Source organism: Anolis carolinensis, chromosome 3 (genome assembly GCF_035594765.1).
Source record: "Anolis carolinensis isolate JA03-04 chromosome 3, rAnoCar3.1.pri, whole genome shotgun sequence".
Taxonomy (NCBI): Eukaryota; Metazoa; Chordata; class Lepidosauria; order Squamata; family Dactyloidae; genus Anolis; species Anolis carolinensis.
Genome location: NC_085843.1, coordinates 269,574,955 through 269,593,249, shown reverse-complemented (window position 1 = coordinate 269,593,249; position 18,295 = coordinate 269,574,955). Strand labels below are relative to the sequence as shown.

At 39.9% G+C, this 18,295-nt stretch overlaps 1 protein-coding gene across 2 annotated transcripts in view; it reads left to right on the top strand.

Annotated features, from left to right (window-relative positions):
• Positions 1-18,295, top strand: part of pld1 (phospholipase D1) — a 152,495-nt gene that overhangs the window by 97,455 nt on the left and 36,745 nt on the right. For both annotated transcript variants that reach the window (XM_008106028.3, XM_008106027.3), the window contains exons 9-16: positions 4,876-5,028; positions 6,621-6,770; positions 7,939-8,022; positions 8,996-9,077; positions 15,346-15,456; positions 16,099-16,305; positions 16,606-16,822; positions 18,029-18,157. In XM_008106028.3, coding sequence (XP_008104235.1) covers positions 4,876-5,028; positions 6,621-6,770; positions 7,939-8,022; positions 8,996-9,077; positions 15,346-15,456; positions 16,099-16,305; positions 16,606-16,822; positions 18,029-18,157 — 1,133 coding nt within the window. The remainder of the gene's footprint in view (positions 1-4,875; positions 5,029-6,620; positions 6,771-7,938; positions 8,023-8,995; positions 9,078-15,345; positions 15,457-16,098; positions 16,306-16,605; positions 16,823-18,028; positions 18,158-18,295) is intronic.

Sequence of the window (18,295 nt, the reverse complement as noted above, 5' to 3'; positions counted from 1 at the left end):
AGTAAAAAAACCCTCAGAACTCCAATCTTGTGTTTTTTAATGCCATGGAGCTGTTGCTAGGCAATTAAATATTGTCAAAACCAAAGCTTCTTTCCTTGAAGCTTGAAGGAATTAAATAAGTGTACGTTTATAAATAAACCATTAGGAAAACTCACTTGAACATATTGGCCTTACTGTGCTGGGACCATGGAATGTAATTTGCTGGAAACTGGGTTTCATGAGGTAGAGAGGCAATGAACATTGCTACTTTCTCAGCTTCCCCTTGCAGCCCTTGTCTTTTTCCATGTTAGGGGACTCAGATGAACAGGTAGGGTTTGCACAAGGCACTCTGCTGGTCCACACCAAGAGCATCATTCAGTCTGGAGTCCTTTCATACTGTGGTTGTTGGGACTCAAGTCAACTTTCAGTTTTGAAAGGAAGAAAGCATGCTTTCTGGGGTAAAGCACTTTAAAGATGTCACTTACCACTTGTGGTTTTCCAATACAATTGCAGTAGCAGTCGATGGCTCAAATATCAATGGTAAAACAAAAGTGCTTTCTGTTTAGTCTGAAATTTATAGGAGTCATCCAAATGATGAACCTTAACCACTCATCCCAAAGGTTTTGTCACTTTGGAGAGCAATGTTCAGACTAAACCTCAGAATAGATTTTTACCACCCCTGCTGACCTGGAACTGACTAAGATCAATGTTAATATTTAAATAATAGAATCATAGAATCATAGAATCATAGAATAGTAGAGTTGGAAGAGACCACATGGGCCATCCAGTCCAACCCCCTGCTAAGAAGCAGGAAATCACATTCAAAGCACCCCCGACAGATGGCCATCCAGCCTCTGCTTAAAAGCCTCCAAAGAAGGAGCCTCCACCACGGCCCCGGGGAGAGAGTTCCACTGTCGAACAGCTCTCACAGTGAGGAAGTTCTTCCTGATGTTCAGGTGGAATCTCCTTTCCTGTAGTTTGAAGCCATTGTTCCGTGTCCTAGTCTGCAGGGCAGCAGAAAACAAGCTTGCTCCCTCCTCCCTATGACTTCCCTTCACGTATTTGTACATGGCTATCATGTCTCCTCTCAGCCTTCTCTTCTGCAGGCTAAACATGCCCAGCTCTTTAAGCCGCTCCTCATAGGGCTTGTTCTCCAGACCCTTAATCATTTTAGTCGCCCTCCTCTGGACGCTTTCCAGCTTGTCAACATCTCCCTTCAACTGTGGTGCCCAAAATTGGACACAGTATTCCAGGTGTGGTCTGACCAAGGCAGAATAGAGGGGGAGCATAACTTCCCTGGATCTAGACGCTATTCCCCTATTGATGCAGGCCAGAATCCTATTGGCTTTTTTAGCAGCCGCATCACATTGTTGGCTCATGTTTAACTTGTTGTCCACGAGGACTCCAAGGTCTTTTTTGCACACACTGCTGTCAAGCCAGGCGTCCCCCATTCTGTATCTTTGATTTCCATTTTTTCTGCCGAAGTGAAGTATCTTGCATTTGTCCCTGTTGAACTTCATTTTGTTAGTTTTGGCCCATCTCTCTAGTCTGTCAAGATCGTTTTGAATTCTGCTTCTGTCTTCTGGAGTGTTAGCTATCCCTCCCAGTTTTGTGTCGTCTGCAAACTTGATGATCGTGCCTTCTAACCCTTCGTCTAAGTCGTTAATAAAGATGTTGAACAGAACCGGGCCCAGGACGGAGCCCTGCGGCACTCCACTTGTCACTTCTTTCCATGATGAAGACGACGCATTGGTGAGCACCCTTTGGGTTCGTTCGCTTAGCCAATTACAGATCCACGTAACCGTAGTTTTGTCTAGCCCACATTTTACTAGTTTGTTTGCCAGAAGGTCGTGGGGGACTTTGTCGAAGGCCTTACTGAAATCCAGGTACGCTACATCCACGGCATTCCCTGTATCGACCCAACTCGTAACTCTATCGAAAAAAGAGATCAGATTAGTCTGGCATGACTTGTTTTTGGTAAATCCGTGTTGACTATTAGCAATGACCGCATTTGTTTCTAAGTGTTCGCAGACCACTTCCTTGATGATCTTTTCCAGAATTTTGCCTGGTATTGATGTGAGGCTGACCGGACGGTAATTGTTTGGGTCGTTCTTTTTTCCCTTCTTGAAGATAGGGACCACATTCGCCCTCCTCCAATCTGCTGGGACTTCTCCCGTTCTCCAAGAACTCTTGAAGATAATTGCCAGTGGTTCTGAAATAACTTCCGCTAGTTCCTTCAGTACTCTTGGATGTAGCTGATCTGGCCCTAGGGACTTGAATTCGTTTAGAGTGGCCAGGTGTTCCTGGACAACTTGTTTCCCTATTTGGGGTTGGATTTCCCCCAATCCTTCGTCCATTCCATGTTGCTGAGGTTGAAGATGGCTTTCTTTTTGTGAGAAGACCGAGGCAAAGAAGGCATTAAGTAGTTCTGCCTTTTCCCTGTCCCCTGTCGCCATCACCCCATCTTCTCCTTGCAATGGCCCTATCGCCTCCTTTTTCTTCCTTTTTCTACCAACGTAAGCAAAAAAGCCTTTTTTGTTGTTTTTTATGTCCCTGGCAAGCCTGAGCTCATTTTGTGCTTTAGCCTTGCGAACCTTTTCCCTACAGGTGTTGGCTTATACGTTTGAATTCTTCTTTGGTGATTTCTCCCCTTTTCCACTTCTTGTGCATGTCACTTTTGAGCTTTAGCTCAGTTAGAAGTTCTTTGGACATCCATTCTGGCTTCTTTGCACTTGTCTTATTTTTCTTCTTTGTTGGCACTGTTTGCATTTGCGCCTTGAGTATTTCACTTTTGAAAAACTCCCATCCATCCTTAACTCCCTTGTTTTTTAATATCGGCGTCCATGGAATGCCGCTCAGTAATTCCTTCATTTTTTGGAAGTCAGCTCTCTTAAAGTCCAGAATGCGTGTTTGACTTGTCTTAGTTTCAGCATTCCTTTGTATTGCAAACTGCAGGAGCACATGGTCACTTGCCCCTAAGGATCCAACCACTTCAACTGTATTGATCAGGTCTTCCACATTTGTTAAGATTAGATCAAGAGTTGCGGATCCCCTTGTTGCCTCTTCTACCTTCTGGACCATAAAATTATCTGCAAGGCAAGTGAGGAATTTGTTGGACTTTGTACTCTTGGCTGAGTTTGTTTTCCAGCAGATATCGGGATAGTTGAAATCGCCCATGACTACTATATCTCTTCTTTGTGCCTGTTTGGTCAGCTGTTGACAGAAGGCTTCATCAAGTCCTTCATCCTGACTCGGAGGTCTGTAGTAGACACCCACGACAAGATCTTTTTGAGTCCCGGTTCCCTTGATTCTTATCCAGATGCTTTCAAGCTGGTTTCCCGGATTACAGTCTTGCATTTCTTCTGCAACGTAACTGTTTTTGACATATAAAGCTACTCCCCCTCCTCTCCCCTTTGTTCTATTTCTGTGAAAGAGGTTATAGCCCTCAATGGTTAAATTCCAGTGATGGGAGTCATCCCACCAGGTTTCAGTGATGCCTATGACATCGTATGTGTGGTGCTGTGCTAGGAGTTGGAGTTTGTCTTGCTTATTTCCCATGCTCTGAGCATTAGTGTAAAGACATGTAAGCCCCTGTGACCTCCCCTCGAACTGTTTATTTGGGATTATTGTGCTCTCTGTACTTGGTCCTTGCTGTGTTTGTGCAGCCCTCCGTTTAGCCTTTTGGCGGTTCCCTGTGGTCGTGGGTAATATAGTGTTCGCCAGGCTGTTGTTCCCCTCCCCCAGTGGATCTAGTTTAAAGTGCGCCTGATGAGGTTTGTGAGTCTGTGTGCAAAAAGATGTTTTCCTACTTGTGTGAGATGCACCCCATCGCTTGCCAGTAGTCCATCCTCTTGGAAGAGTAGACCATGGTCAAGGAAGCCAAAATGCTCCTCTTGACACCATTTTCTGAGCCAGTTATTGACCTGTACTATTTTTCCGGCCCTTGTAGAGCCGTGTCCTACAACGGGGAGGAGGGATGAAAAGATCACCTGTACATTACACAGTTTTAGCTTACTTCCGAGGGCTCGAAAATCATTTGTGATCTTTTGAAAAGTATGCCTAGCGGTGTCATTGGTACCTACATGAATCAACATAAGGTGGGGAGGGTGATGGGGCTTTAGGAGCCTGCTGAGCCTCTGAGTGATATGGTGTATTTTAGCCCCCGGGAGGCAGCATGCTTCTCGAGCCATCCCATCCGGTCTGGAAATGATGGCTTCTGTTCCTCTAAGGAGGGAGTCACCTACTACCAAGACCTGTTTCCTTTGAGGATTGACAGGGTCCCTTTTGTGCAAGACAGTGTGTATGTCCCCTGAAGAGTGTAATGATGATGATGATGCATGCCTTCACAATCTAGTAAATCATTTTGGGTTCTGGATCATCACGTTGATTCTTTTCTGGTATTCTTGAATGTAACTCAAGGTGGCACCCCGAATACTGGGAAATGTTCCTCTAGTAGTTTACTGATTTATGTAAAAATTGCGTAGAATAGGCAATGAAGAGAATCCATCAGCTTTGGAGGAAAATGGCTTGGACTTACTAAAATTGCTATGTTAGTGGAAACAATTCAAAGTCAAGGCATGGTAGTATGTCACAGGAAGTTCACGTTGCACAAAAATGAATAACATTTATTTACCATTAATTGGATCTGCTATTAGCCATTTGCATTTTGGCTAGAAGTCTGTATTTGTGATTATAGCAAAGATCGCAGGCGGGCATTAAAAATAAAAAATACAAAACAAAATGTAATGTCTGCTTAATTAGGGACTTAATTTTTGTAACTTTTTTTTTGTTATCTTGAACAGAGGAACCATTTGAAACTATTGTAAATAAATATATAAATAATATACTGATTAATTAGAGCTCAACTGAATACGCGTTGTTGAATCACTTTCCCAGGTGGTTAGTAGTAAAGGATTCTTTTCTACTGTACATGAAGCCAGACAGTGGAGCCATTTCATTTGTCCTACTGGTAGATAAAGAATTCAGCATAAAGATTGGCAAGAAGGAAACAGAAACAAAATATGGACTTCGAATAGACAATCTCTCCAGGTGAGAATTTTATAGACCTCATTTTGCATGGATAGTAATAATAATAATAATAATTTTAGTTTTATACCCCGCCCCATCTCCCCGAAGGGACTCGGGGCGGCTTACATGGGGCCAAGCCCAGATATCAGACAATATAAAAACATATCAATAAAACAAGTCAATCAACAATAAAACAAATCATAAAACAAATGAGGTCACATACAATAAATATACTGATAAAATCCCGGGTTGGCTCCAAAAAGTAATATCTCCTACCCAGAAAAGAAGAAACCAACAGAGAAGATGTGCTTGGGATGGGGGGGGGGGATAATTATACCATTGTATTACATTTTAAAAAGAACAAAAAATGTAATGCCTGCAAGACATTTGTGGAGGGGGAAAAATAACTAGACTTTGCTGCAATTTTTTTAATGAGGAAGAGCTTAAGGGTTAAACTATTACATATACCTCCCATTCTAAGATCCCCATGGATGCAAGTAAACCTTATATTTCGCTGATATTTGGGCCAGAAACATATCACAGAATTTCAGTGAAGAACATAGAGAGGCCTACAAACACTTGTTTGTACTCATTGTTTACCTATCATTTGTAGTTTGCGAAGTATTTTATATGTGTTTCCAAGCCCTAACATGTGGATATCACAAGCAGAGCTGGTAAATGTAATTTTATGGACTATTGTTCCCATAATCCCCCAGTTGCCAAGCTTATTGTTAATAGATTTGAACCTCTTTGGTAGCTCAAAAGAGCTAATATTGTGTAACCAAATTCAACATCCTAGAATTTGTAGTTGAGAGGGCTTTTCGTGGCTATTCAAGAAACCCAAGTTAGACTTGCATGAGAATACTAAAGTTTAAAGCCTTTTTGTTTGGAGTTGATATGGGATTCAGCACATGTGCCACAGACAAGTATTGTATTTGTGCCATTGGCTACAGCAGTTTCTTTCTTTACTGAACCCCACTACAAACTAGCAATGGAAGGCTCATGGAGTGGTACAGGCTAATGGATTTTCTACCGCTTTATGGAACATTGCCCTAAAATGTTGTCTATCAACCATATTGAAAGTACTTTGCATTTGGGAATCACTTTGAATTTTTGGATCTCATTCTTGCTAACTGAGCTCAGTCACATTCCTTGTTATGTGAATAGGAAGCTGAATTTCAGAGATGATCAATCATCAAACCCAACCAGCAGGACATTAAGCCCAGGTCACTCAGTTACAAATGCTGCATGCTGCTTAGTGGCAAAAGGTCATACCTGTGCATGGAGCAAGATATCAATCTTCCTTCTGCCAGTCTTCTGTAAGAATACAAAAGGAAGTTTTTCCCAGTAGAAGAGGATTGGAGTTTAATTAATTAATATCATACTTAATTAATGAATATCCCATTTTTCCCCAATGTAAGGGTAAGGTGGCCTATCAGTTTGATTAAAATGAAGTACATCCCCCATCTCTGTAATTCTAGGTGTTGAAACAAATCTCTCAAACAAAACTATGCTCATTGATAATAATATAAAAAAGCTTCTCTCCATTCAAAATTGGGTTGTGATGTTTCTTCCTTCCTTTCCCATCTCATTGTGTTTTTTCTCTCTCCCAGGTCTCTAATTTTGAAATGCAATAGTTATAGACATGCTCTCTGGTGGGGTCAAGGAATAGAAGCATTCATACAGAAAAATGGCAAGAACTTTCTCCAGCATCATCGGTTTGGTTCTTATGCAGCTGTCCAGGAGAACACCTTAGCAAAATGGTAAGAGTGTGTGGGACACTACTCTGGTAGCTCTTCCTAATCTTAAGATTCAGTAACAGAAAGCCTGTTGATTTTCTGCTTATTGTGTACCTGTTAATGGCACAGGAACTTTATCAAAGAAGAAGTGGTAATCTTGGTTTCCGGGCTTAACTATAACCCTGTAATTCCAGTAACAAAGGGATTTTTTTCTAGTACCAGACCCAGACTCATATGTACAATGGGTCTACTATATCTGCAAACTCAATATCCATGGATTCACCCAACCACCAGAAGGTAGAAGAGGATGTTTGCCATGCTCTTTAGAAGCAGAGGAGCCTAAAGAATGTATTTATAGGGACCCACGCTTTTGGCTATCCATGTGAGGTCCTGGAACCAAACTCTTGTGGATACCAGGAGGCCACTATATATCTTTTGAATAATTGTATTAAGGTTTTTTTGCTGGGCCTCCGCAGCTATAGACAGTTACCGTGAAAAGAAACTAGTGGACTAGCTAAATCCATTTGATCCAGCAAAGGTTCTCATATGTTCTTATACTCTTTCATATGAACTCCTATCACAGGAACCAAATCCCTGGCTGGAATTCTGCTGGTGTTTTAAGCATGTTTAAGTTCCATTACAAAAGCAATTGGACATTTTTGTCTGATGAAGAATGACCACATTCAGTTGAAGACTGTAGAAAAAGAAATGTGGGCTGGAGAAATAGCCATTTTAAAAAAAGAAACCCTGCAAATATTGTACAGTTGGTGTCATTACTTATGAAGATGCATGTGAGGTTGTTCATTGGGTTGTGTTTCCATTGCCATTTCACCCAAAGGAATCCAATAGTTGGTTGGAGACTAACTGGGAAAATGAAATGTCTAGCTTGAGTTTTTGTGGACACAAAATTTCATTCCTTTGTATAGTTTTAATATTTAGGTTCCTTTATATTTTTTCATGCTAAAATGGACTATATATTTGAATACGTTCAATACAAACATTTTATAATCCACAAATCTAGAGATTTTTACTAAATAACCATGTTCATTTGAGTCTCATGTGTGTGTGTGTGTGTGTGTGTGTGTGTGAAAACTGAGCTCCTTTTTTTTTTGTAAAAGGGCAATTCTTCACCCCAGAACAAGGTGCTAATTACTAAAAGGAGTGATTTTGACTTGAAATATTTTGTTCCTAGGTATGTGAATGCAAAGGGGTATTTTGAAGATGTTGCAAATGCCATGGAGGCTGCCAAAGAAGAGATTTTCATCACAGATTGGTGGTTTGTATTTAATTTGCATGATCATATTCCTCCTCCCTTGCCAGATACCTCACAGAACATTTTCAGTGACAAGGCTGCACTGTTCAGGGCCCTTTTCAGCATGGAAACTTCACAGCGGGACCAGATGGTTTGGCAGCAGAAACAACCATCTCATAGAGAGAGGGTTTGTTGTTGTGGGATTTTCCCCCCCTAAAAAGGCCTTTTCAGGACACTTGGCTGGGAAACAAAGAAGAACCAGCCATTAAAAAAGAACCACACACACACACTGAAGGCAGAAGTTTCTATAAAACTGGTACTTAGCTTTTACCTTGGGCATCTGCTTCCCATGAAAAAAACTTGATGTCACCTTACTCACTTTTCTCATTACTTCAGCAGCCCAATGAAAGGATTTGAAACGTTTTTTTTAAAATAAATAAATCCTGGAATCTGAACTAGAACTGATCCAGCTCTTCACACCAACCCCAAAGTCTGGGCTACTCTGAAATTTCTGAGAAGCTCCAGAGCATTCCCCCAACTTCTGCTGATGCAGAATAAAATCACCTTAAATGGTTTTACCCCATGTTAGGGTCCATAAGTCACATGGACATCCAGGAGGAACCTCATACCCAGTTCAGGTTATGTGGCCCATGTAGACAGGCTCTCAGTTTTACCTGGAGATGCCAAAAGCATCTTCCCTACAGCGAATATGCTCATGTGGGTGGCCTACAGGCCAATGTTCTGAAGGGATCTGCTTTATTTATTTATTTATTTACAGTATTTATATTCCGCCCTTCTCACCCCAAAGGGGACTCAGGGCGGATCACATTATATACATATAGGGCAAACATTCAGTGCCCATATACACATAGAACCGAGACAGAGACAGAGCTTTCACTTTGTTGTGATTCCACCTTGCAATAGTTCCCACCTCCTTGAAAATATGTTCAATTTTTAAAAACTGTATTTGAGGTCATGTTTGTGTGTCTTTTTTCAGGCTGAGCCCAGAAATATTCATGAAGCGTCCAGTGGTGGAAGGAAATCGTTGGAGATTAGACTGTATTTTGAGGAGGAAAGCTGTAAGTATGCCCTGAGCTCCAAGCATTGGGTAGGCTGAGTTCGTCCCTGCAATGAGGATTGGTTCACCTGCATGACTTCCTAAGCTCTTTCTACACTGCCCTATATCCCAGGATCTGATCCCAGGTTATCTGATTTAAACTGGATTATATGAGTCTCCACTGCCAGATAATCTGGGATAAGAAGATAATCTGGGATCAGATCCTGGGATATAGGGGTAGTGTGGAAGGGGCCTTAGAGAATTGGTGGCAGAAGGCCCTTCCACACTGCCATATAATCCAGAATGTCAAGGCCGATAATCCATATTATCTGTTTTGAACTAGATTATCTGAGTCTACACTGCCATATAATCCAGTTCAAAGCAGATAATCTGGATTTTATATAGCTGTGTAGAAGGGGCCTGAGATAGGTTTCTTAGATCACACTGCTGAAACACTGAGCACCTTTTTAAAATAAAAGGATAGTTTTTCACCTCAGAACAGCTGAAAAACACACTGAACCTTAAAAATCACCCATATACTTCCAAATGGACAAAAATCATCCAAAACTGGCACATGGGGTCCTCTCACACTTCAGAGTTATAGCCCTAGAGCACCCTCACACTGTGCCATTATAGCACTTCACAATTACAACACTATGCTTTCACTTTGACTTCCATGTTTTTGTCTTATGGAATCCTAGAATTTTTCTGTTTTTGGAAGACTTCTGTCAGAATTGTCTGCCAGAGAACTGTAGTCCCTCCCCAAATCCAAACTACGAATTCCAGAATTAAATAGGCAGTTACAGTGGGATCATGGTGTTATTGTTGTATAGTGTGAAAGGGTCCAGAAATCATATATTGCTTGAGCCCATCATGGAGACATGGGAGGAAATAGTGGGCCCTGCTCAAGCATAGTTGCTCACATCTGCACTACATTATATCTCAAGTCTCAGACTGGTGCTTTCAACTACAACACAGTAATATCTCATTCACACAACTTGTTTTTAATTTTCGTCTTAACTGGAATTATAGCTTCAGTCCCCAGAGCTTATGTTGAGTAGCAGCATTTCCTGTATAGCAGAAGTAGGCATCTTTGAAAGGTCCAGGAGGGATTTCCCATCACCTCTGGACTTCCAGCAAGTTACATTATCTCTTTCAAGAATACCCAGAAGGCCATTTATGCTGGGTTTTTTGATGTATGTGATGATATATATGTGTGCATTGTTTTAAAAAAAGACTTCTGGAGGTGCAACCTGGAGAGAGGAAAACAATGGAGATATGGAGATATTAGGGGAGACAATACGGGTAACATTACTCTTGCCCATGCTGTGATTAGAATAGTTATGGAGTAAGAGTATTTAAAATGTGTGTGGTTCAAATTGTAAATTACCTTGGCTGACCCCATTAGAAGTCAGCTTGTCACACTTTCTGCCCAACTGCTGTTGTTCCCTTGCTCCCTTTTATGCGTGAATCCTCCTTTCCTCTCCCCTTTTGAGAAAGAAGAGGAAATAACAAAATGTCAGAAAACAGGACATCTGTGGAGACTCTCCTTGCTTATAAATTACCCCAGCAAGGATCCAGATCATGAAACATGTCCAATAATCGACTTAACTGCTTGAAAAGACTAACTCCTTTTCATAACAAATGTGAAGAACTATATGACCTGTGTTCTTATCTAGTGGCAGCTGTATTCTAAGGCACTGACTGTGAATGATGCAAATGGCAGTTTTGGCAGTACTGCAAATGGATCTTTCAGAAAGATACCATCCCCTGATAACATGATTTATTATATGTGTCTCCATTCAAAATGGACTCATTACATTGTTAATGGTAGGCATCGATCTACTCCGAGAAGATAGAGATCTAATTATGAGTGCAAATCAGTTGGCTGCATCCATACTTTAGTGTTATGTTGGCTGGACCATGTTATTGAGTTTTGGATGAAACTTGATTTTAATGAGATCTTTCAATCACCAACCACCTCAAAGACCTTTACCAGTACAGCTTAATTGCCTGCTCAAGTTATTGCAGGTCAAAACAAAGTTGGTTCTTTCTTTCAGTGTTGTGATGTACTTTAGCCCTGAATGGGAAATTTAACAATAAGCTTCTGGCACATATAGATATAAGAAAAGTCATCCTGAATCAGACCAAAGTCTTCTTCCTGCTTATAAGCTACTGGTATGGAGAGGAAAACATTCTCTAAGATTGGAAACTTGGAAACACTGCAGTCTTTTGGATCACAACTCCTCACATTGCTGAACAAAAGCTATGATGTTTGGATAGGAATTTCCAAATATATCAAGAGCACCAAATAAAGCAGTGGTTCCCAACCTGTGGTCTGCGTCCTCACAGTTACTACACTGTTGCCGCAAGAGCAACTGGTCTCGTGAAACCCTCTTATAGTGGGGATGTCGGGAGGGGAGAGCCTGACTACCCATGAAAGGTGTGACAACAAGCCTCCTGGCTGCTGCTTCTCCTCCTTCTCCCTCCCCCTAAATGAAGCCATTCTATGTGGCACCTGAAAGCGGTGCCTTGGTGTCTTAGTTTTTAGGCATTTTCCTGGGGTTATTTGGGTGTACTGATTCAGAAAATTGCATTGGATAGACCACATCAGCTCTAGATTCTTAAATACTGTTTTCTACGGGCGAGCATATGGCAACTACTGGGTGGCATATGTTCTGTATCAGAAACTAGAGCTGATGTGGTCAATCTAATGCAATTTTCTGAATTGGCACCTCAAATAACCAAACCAAATCTAAAGTTGACCAAATACTAATTTGTAAACATTTTGGTACTAATGTTGGAGAGTGGTTCCTGGTCAAAGTAGTCCCTGGTCCAAAAAAGGTTGGGAACTACTGAAATAAAGGAAAGCTGCTATAACTCCACAAGAGAGGGAGGGAGGAGAAGGAAAAGAGATTTATATGAAGAATGAAAAAAGAAATACTGCTGAAACTGAGAAGAGATGAAATGAAAGGGAAAGTTTCTCCAAAAGTAATAAAAGCTTGCTTTGATTTCCCATGATATCTAAGCCCAGATCAATGGGTTTTTTTCTTGTTTTTAAGAAGTTTCTAGGAGATTTGGTACACTGAGTGCAGTAACTAGTTATATCTGGGCTCTTAACAAAGTCTATCAAAATGTTTGTCATTATAAATTGCATCAGACTGGCGGAGTAAACAATGTAAGAGCATAATGTATCTCTCTAAACACATATATACCTTCCATTTCTAGTGAGGTGCCTTTCTCTTCTCTTGTCAGTGGCAGGGAGACAGCTTTATCTCCTTAGTGAATTTCCCGTGTCTGCTATTTGGGTTTGTTTCATAGGATTGAATATCAATGACCCCCCTGTAAGGGACAAAGTGAAAATTTTGTCAAGGTTTGGACAGGAGGGGGGCATGGATGCTTTAGTTCCAGGAAACACATGTTTTCTTCTAACAGAAAGTGACACAGAAGTTAATTTCCAGGTCATTTTATATTCCATAAAAGGTCTGTTCTGAGCCTTAATACTGTAGTCCAAAAAGAAGTGTGTTGAAATTGTCCTCCAACACACCCTTGAATGTTTTGAGTACATTGGGGTACAGTTTTCTTATGCAAAGAAAACAGCTATCCAATGTTTATTTATTTATTTATTTATCTATCACATTTATATCCTGCCCTTCTTACCCGAAGGGACTCACAACAGTGGCAACAATTAGATGCCCATACAAACCAATATAAAACAGCACATAAAATAGTTAAAGCTATTAAAATACATTATGAATTAAAAATATACATTTCAAACATAAAATCAGATCCGTTCTTCCTCATGCAAAGTTTCTTTTGGACCAGTGGTACCTCCACCCCAGAAAATGGGACCACTCCTGTTTGATATTCTCTTTCTTGGTCATGTTGGTAAGACAAGAAAAACTCCAATCATTACCCTTCAGGAAGGAATCCAGGAGCAAAACAGGAAAGCCTTGTAGAAGTGGTACCTGTTGTCAAGGGGTTTATGGAGGCTAGCTGAGCTATTGTCATGGATTTTTTCCTATGCTTCCAAACAATATTTTGTGCTATACTGTTTGGAATATCATTTAAACAACCCCATTCATATCAGAGTTGCTAATGTTTAGCAGTTTGGAATACGATACCAAAGTGCTATTTGTTTGGGGAAGGCACTCACGTTGCTAGGGAGGGAGGAAGGGAGTTGATCTTTGTTCATGTGAAACTCACAAAACTGGAGGAACAAGTATATATTTCCTTCCCCTGTATCTATTCCCTTCCTCTGTAACTCCTGCAATGTATCCTTTGACTGTGATATTTCCTGCAATATGCTAAGTACTGTTCGCTGAAAATAAAATGCCACTCATTCAAAAACATGATACATTTAAATACATAAAACATCCAGCAGAGGGTATTGCAATTGTTCTAAAATGCCCTGTTATGTTTTGGAAATGTGAAAGTGAAGGCCTCTGGCAGAGAAGGTTGCTGCTATTGAGTTTATAAGCCGTTGTTCTAAAATCTCAGTACTCGCTTTTTAAAATGCAAATATGGGTTTTAAAGCAAAGGCAGGTTGAAAAATAAGCTTTTATGTTGTCAACCGTATCTGTTGAAATTTGTGGAATAGAGATAAAGGCAAGGTAGAATTTTCAGTTCAAGGTTCAGTTCAGTTTCAGCAAAGTGAAAATCAACTGGCATAGTTCCATGTTTCCTGGCTGAATGGCAGTGCTGGCATCTAGTGTTGATTCATGTGGGCCTGTCAGCACATCCACAGGTTCTGTTGCATTGCCCAGCTGCTGCACATTGGCTTCTTTCCATGAGCACAGAAAATGAACATATGCAACAGGGAGTTGTGCAACTGTTGAATTAAGCTTAGCTCCAAACTTCAGTGCTAAAGATTCAAATGCCTGTTGATGCTATATTTCATCTTAAAACAAGTTATCCAAGATAACACGTATCAATATGTCACTGTTTAAAATATTTTAATTTTTTTAAAATTTCACAAACCTGAAAGCAACAGAAAGGTAGTAATATCTAGAAAGCAGTGCATGTAAAAGTATTAACTTCCTTCAAAGGCATTTTTAGAAATTGAAGTTTTTTAATTTGTCGGTGTTTACATTTGCTTTTGGAAGAAAAAGATTGGAAGATGAAATCACATCCTTGTGGGAGGTATTCCACTGCATACTGATACTATCAAATTTACCTTACTAGGAGTCATTTGCCTTGCTTCAGAATATGGTGAAGTCCAGCATACAGGCAAAGCTCTTTTAAGAGATACCATGTGTAGCCAATGACGTGTTCTTGCATACGTTCAAGTTTTTCCCTCTAAATATGCCCTAAGGCAAAACTATTACAGAGTGTTCTTGGGAAGATTTATTGAGCGAGTTTTTTTTCATGCCTTTCTCTGAGATTGAGAGATTGTGACTTGCCCACGATCATCCAGTGGGTTTTCATGTCCTAGCAGGGGTTCAAACTTTGCTCTACAGGATCCTAGTTCACCACCTAAACCTCTACACCAGAGCTTTTCAAACTGTGTGTCGAAACACATTAGTGTGTGAGCTGCAGTGTGTAGGTGTGTCATGTAAACATAACAATAAAATTCAGTGTCTTTGTGAAATAAGAAATAAATCATGTACTTAAAAATCTAAGGTATGTTGTGTCCACATACATTTATTTACTACAGTTCATGTATGTGCCTGTATCTCTTATAAGGGGTTGGTTTAACCTCTGGTTTGTTAGCAAAACTAATTACCATGTTACAAAATGATGCATGTCTAAAACGGTGTGTCACCAACATGAAATGTTTGGAAAGTTCTGCTCTATCCTGGATTATAGCAATGTTGTTCTTCAAATAAGAAGAATGTATTCTGAAAGGTACATAAACCTTCTTGTTGTGCCCTAATAGTTAGTTAGTTATACAGTAGAGTCTCACTTATCCAAGCCTCACTTATCCAATCTTCTGGATTATCCAAGCCATTTTTGTAGTCAATGTTTTCAATATATTGTGATATTTTGGTGCTAAATTCATAAATACAGCAATTACAACATAACATTACAGCGTATTGAACTGCTTTTTCTGTCAAATTGGTTGTGTAACGTGATGTTTTGGTGCTTAATTTGTAAAATCATAACTTAATTTGATGTTTAATAGGCTTTTCCTTAATCCCTCCTTATTATCAAAGATATTCGCTTATCCAAGCTTTTGCCGGGCCGTTTAGCTTGGATAAGTGAGACTCTACTGTATATGCATACAGATGCACACATACATATTGACACACTCACATTTATTATCTAAAAATGTTTCTTTTTCTTGGCAGCAACAAGGAGTGAAAATCTTTGTCATGCTCTACAAGGAGGTTGAGCTTGCTCTTGGCATCAACAGCGAGTACACCAAGCGTACCTTAATGCGTTTGCATCCCAACATTAAGGTAATAATAATAATAATAATAATATAATAATAATACTTTATTTATACCCCGCCACCATCTCCCCGCGGGGACTCGGGGCGGTTCACATGAACATAGTTCACAGAAGTAACGCCATAAATACATTTGCACAATATACACATTAGGCCAATATGACATTAGGATAGGGTAGTTAGTGTTTTCATCTCTAGATGACTACCAATAGGCCTAATCCCCGTTGGAGATGCTAGGTATTTATATTGGCTCTCGTTCAGCCCATTACAGCATCTAGGTACTGGCCCATCGGTTGTACAGCCTCAGCTAACTGAGAATGGAAAAATTAGGATGTACAAAGGGTCCTCAGGAGGTGAAATATTTTGTCACAACATCCCCCAAAACTGCCTCTGAAGATGTGTCACCCAGACCACTACACCACACTTTGTTTGGCCTTGTATCTTACAGGATATAAACTAATGAAATAATTTAAAATGTGTAAGCATTTCTTAATTTTTTCCCTACCCTCCAAAAGAGAAAACCTTTGCAAATTTTCTTTTAAACTTTTGAAATAATCACAAATGACCAGATGATATACTCTCTTCATTTTGTCATCATTGAAAGCCAGACAAATCCTTTACTGATTATGCACCTGCTTTTCTTCTGATGAAGGTAATGAGGCACCCGGATCATGTGTCTTCTACTGTGTATTTATGGGCTCACCATGAGAAGCTAGTGGTTATTGATCAGTCCATTGCTTTCGTTGGAGGCATTGACTTGGCTTACGGCAGATGGGATGACATTGAACATCGGCTAACTGATGTTGGCAGTGCAAAACGGATGACAAGCACAAAGTCTGAGTCTTCAACAAATCTCTCTGTAAGTATGATTTTTTTTTAACTCAAGTGGATAGATGTGGAATGAATCCACTGATTCAAGCTGATTCTAGGTAACCTGAATGTAGCATTTGTTCTCAATTGCATGCACAAAAACGTGCCTGAGTTTTGAGATTTTCCTCAGTGTTGGCTGAGAGTTGCAGGCCAATATTTTTGGAGGGTGTCAACTTGGAAAAAGCTGTCATAACTAATAGGAAGGCAAGAACTTTTACTGAGGATTCCAGTACTGCTAGATGGCGTACTCTCCCCTTTAGCCTTTAATCTGTGTCTTTTCTGTCCTTAGTCTTTAGCTGATACAACTGACGCATCAACTACTGAGCTTCCAACAGAGTCTGCAGTGAAACTTTCATCGTATGGAAACTTTGATGACCCACCTGATCCTTCAAGAATGAAAGGGATAGGGAGACCTAGGAAGTTTGCCAGGTTCAGCATCTACAAGCAGCTCCACAGACATGGCCTACATCATGCAGACAGTGTGAGCAGTGTAGACAGCGATTCGAGTGAGTTACTGTTGTCATATTGATGGCAATGATATGAGAGAAAACATGAAACAATTAGCATGACTTGGACGTAGACATTGGCACAGCCTGAAGACTTCAGAAGGAAGGATTGCTGCATTCATTTCTCTTGTTGGCAGTGTTTCAGAGTGAGACATGATCAGGGGAAAATGAGAATATACACCAAGAATTGCTTACTATATTATCAGTATTAATTAGTACATACATCAATATATCAATTATATATCCATATCAAAAGGGCTATCAATATTTTTGTGCTAACGCTCAAAGGCATCCTGAAGCAGCCGACACAAAAAGTTAAAACATGTAATACATGGAAATAAAGTTTTGGTGTGACTTAGAAATACCATAGACAAGTGGGCAATATGCATATGGATAAAATTAATACATTAAGATTCAAAAACTTAAGCAACCATAGTAAAAAGAACACCCTATTAATATATGTTGCATTTTATATTATACAATAAACACTTTAAATACATTATGTAATCATTTTTACACACTAGTTCTTAAAATAATACTGTAACATGATTCAGTAATGCTATCCTTAGTGATTTAGACTTTGAAATGATTTGCTTGCTACTTTGTGTCTTTGTTATTTGTCAACAGCAGAGACTGCATAATGGTAAATACAATTTATTGTTGTTGATTATGTGTGCCTTCAAGTCATTTCTGACTTATGGTGAACTTTTGCCACCGCCAAAGGAGTAAAATTTAGAGTCATACATCCAAATGGCATCACAAATTGTGCCATTTCATACAGCTTCTTCTAATTAAAAACCCTTAAAAACCAGAAGTGGGCATTAAATCACTTCAAATTTCATCAAAGAAGGATCTATCTCTGAGAGTAGGTGTGAGCTCCAGATACAACAGTGATGCCCATGCCCATCTTTATTTACATTGACTACTTGGGGTTCAGGGCCTTTCTCTATCCTACATGGAGAAGCCAGGGATTGAACTGGGGACCTGTTGCATGTAAAGCAAATGCTCTGCTACTGAGTCATAGCAAGAAATGAAAAAATAATACAAGAAAAGGAGTAAGGATATTAATTTGATCCAAGAGCTACTTTAAGTCCACATACTAGAATGTTTCTTGCTGAGCACTAACTTCATCTGTGTTATCTGTGTTGAGAGAACTCGTTAACAAGAGGTTTTCAAAGTCTGTATATTTTTAATTATTTGGGGCAGATAAAGGTTCGATCCGCAGCTTGAAGACAGGTGTTGGAGAGCTTCTTGGTGAAACCCGATTTTGGCATGGAAAGGATTATTGCAACTTTGTCTTCAAAGACTGGGTTCAGCTTGATAAACCCTTTGCTGGTAGGTATTCCTTCCTCTGATTAAGACAGCCTGCATTATATTTCATTAAAAAGGCAGTCTGTTTCTCAAGCTTTGCAAATGCTGATTTGTTATCAGTAAATGTTTGTTTTTTATACCTATTTTATATACTTATTTGGG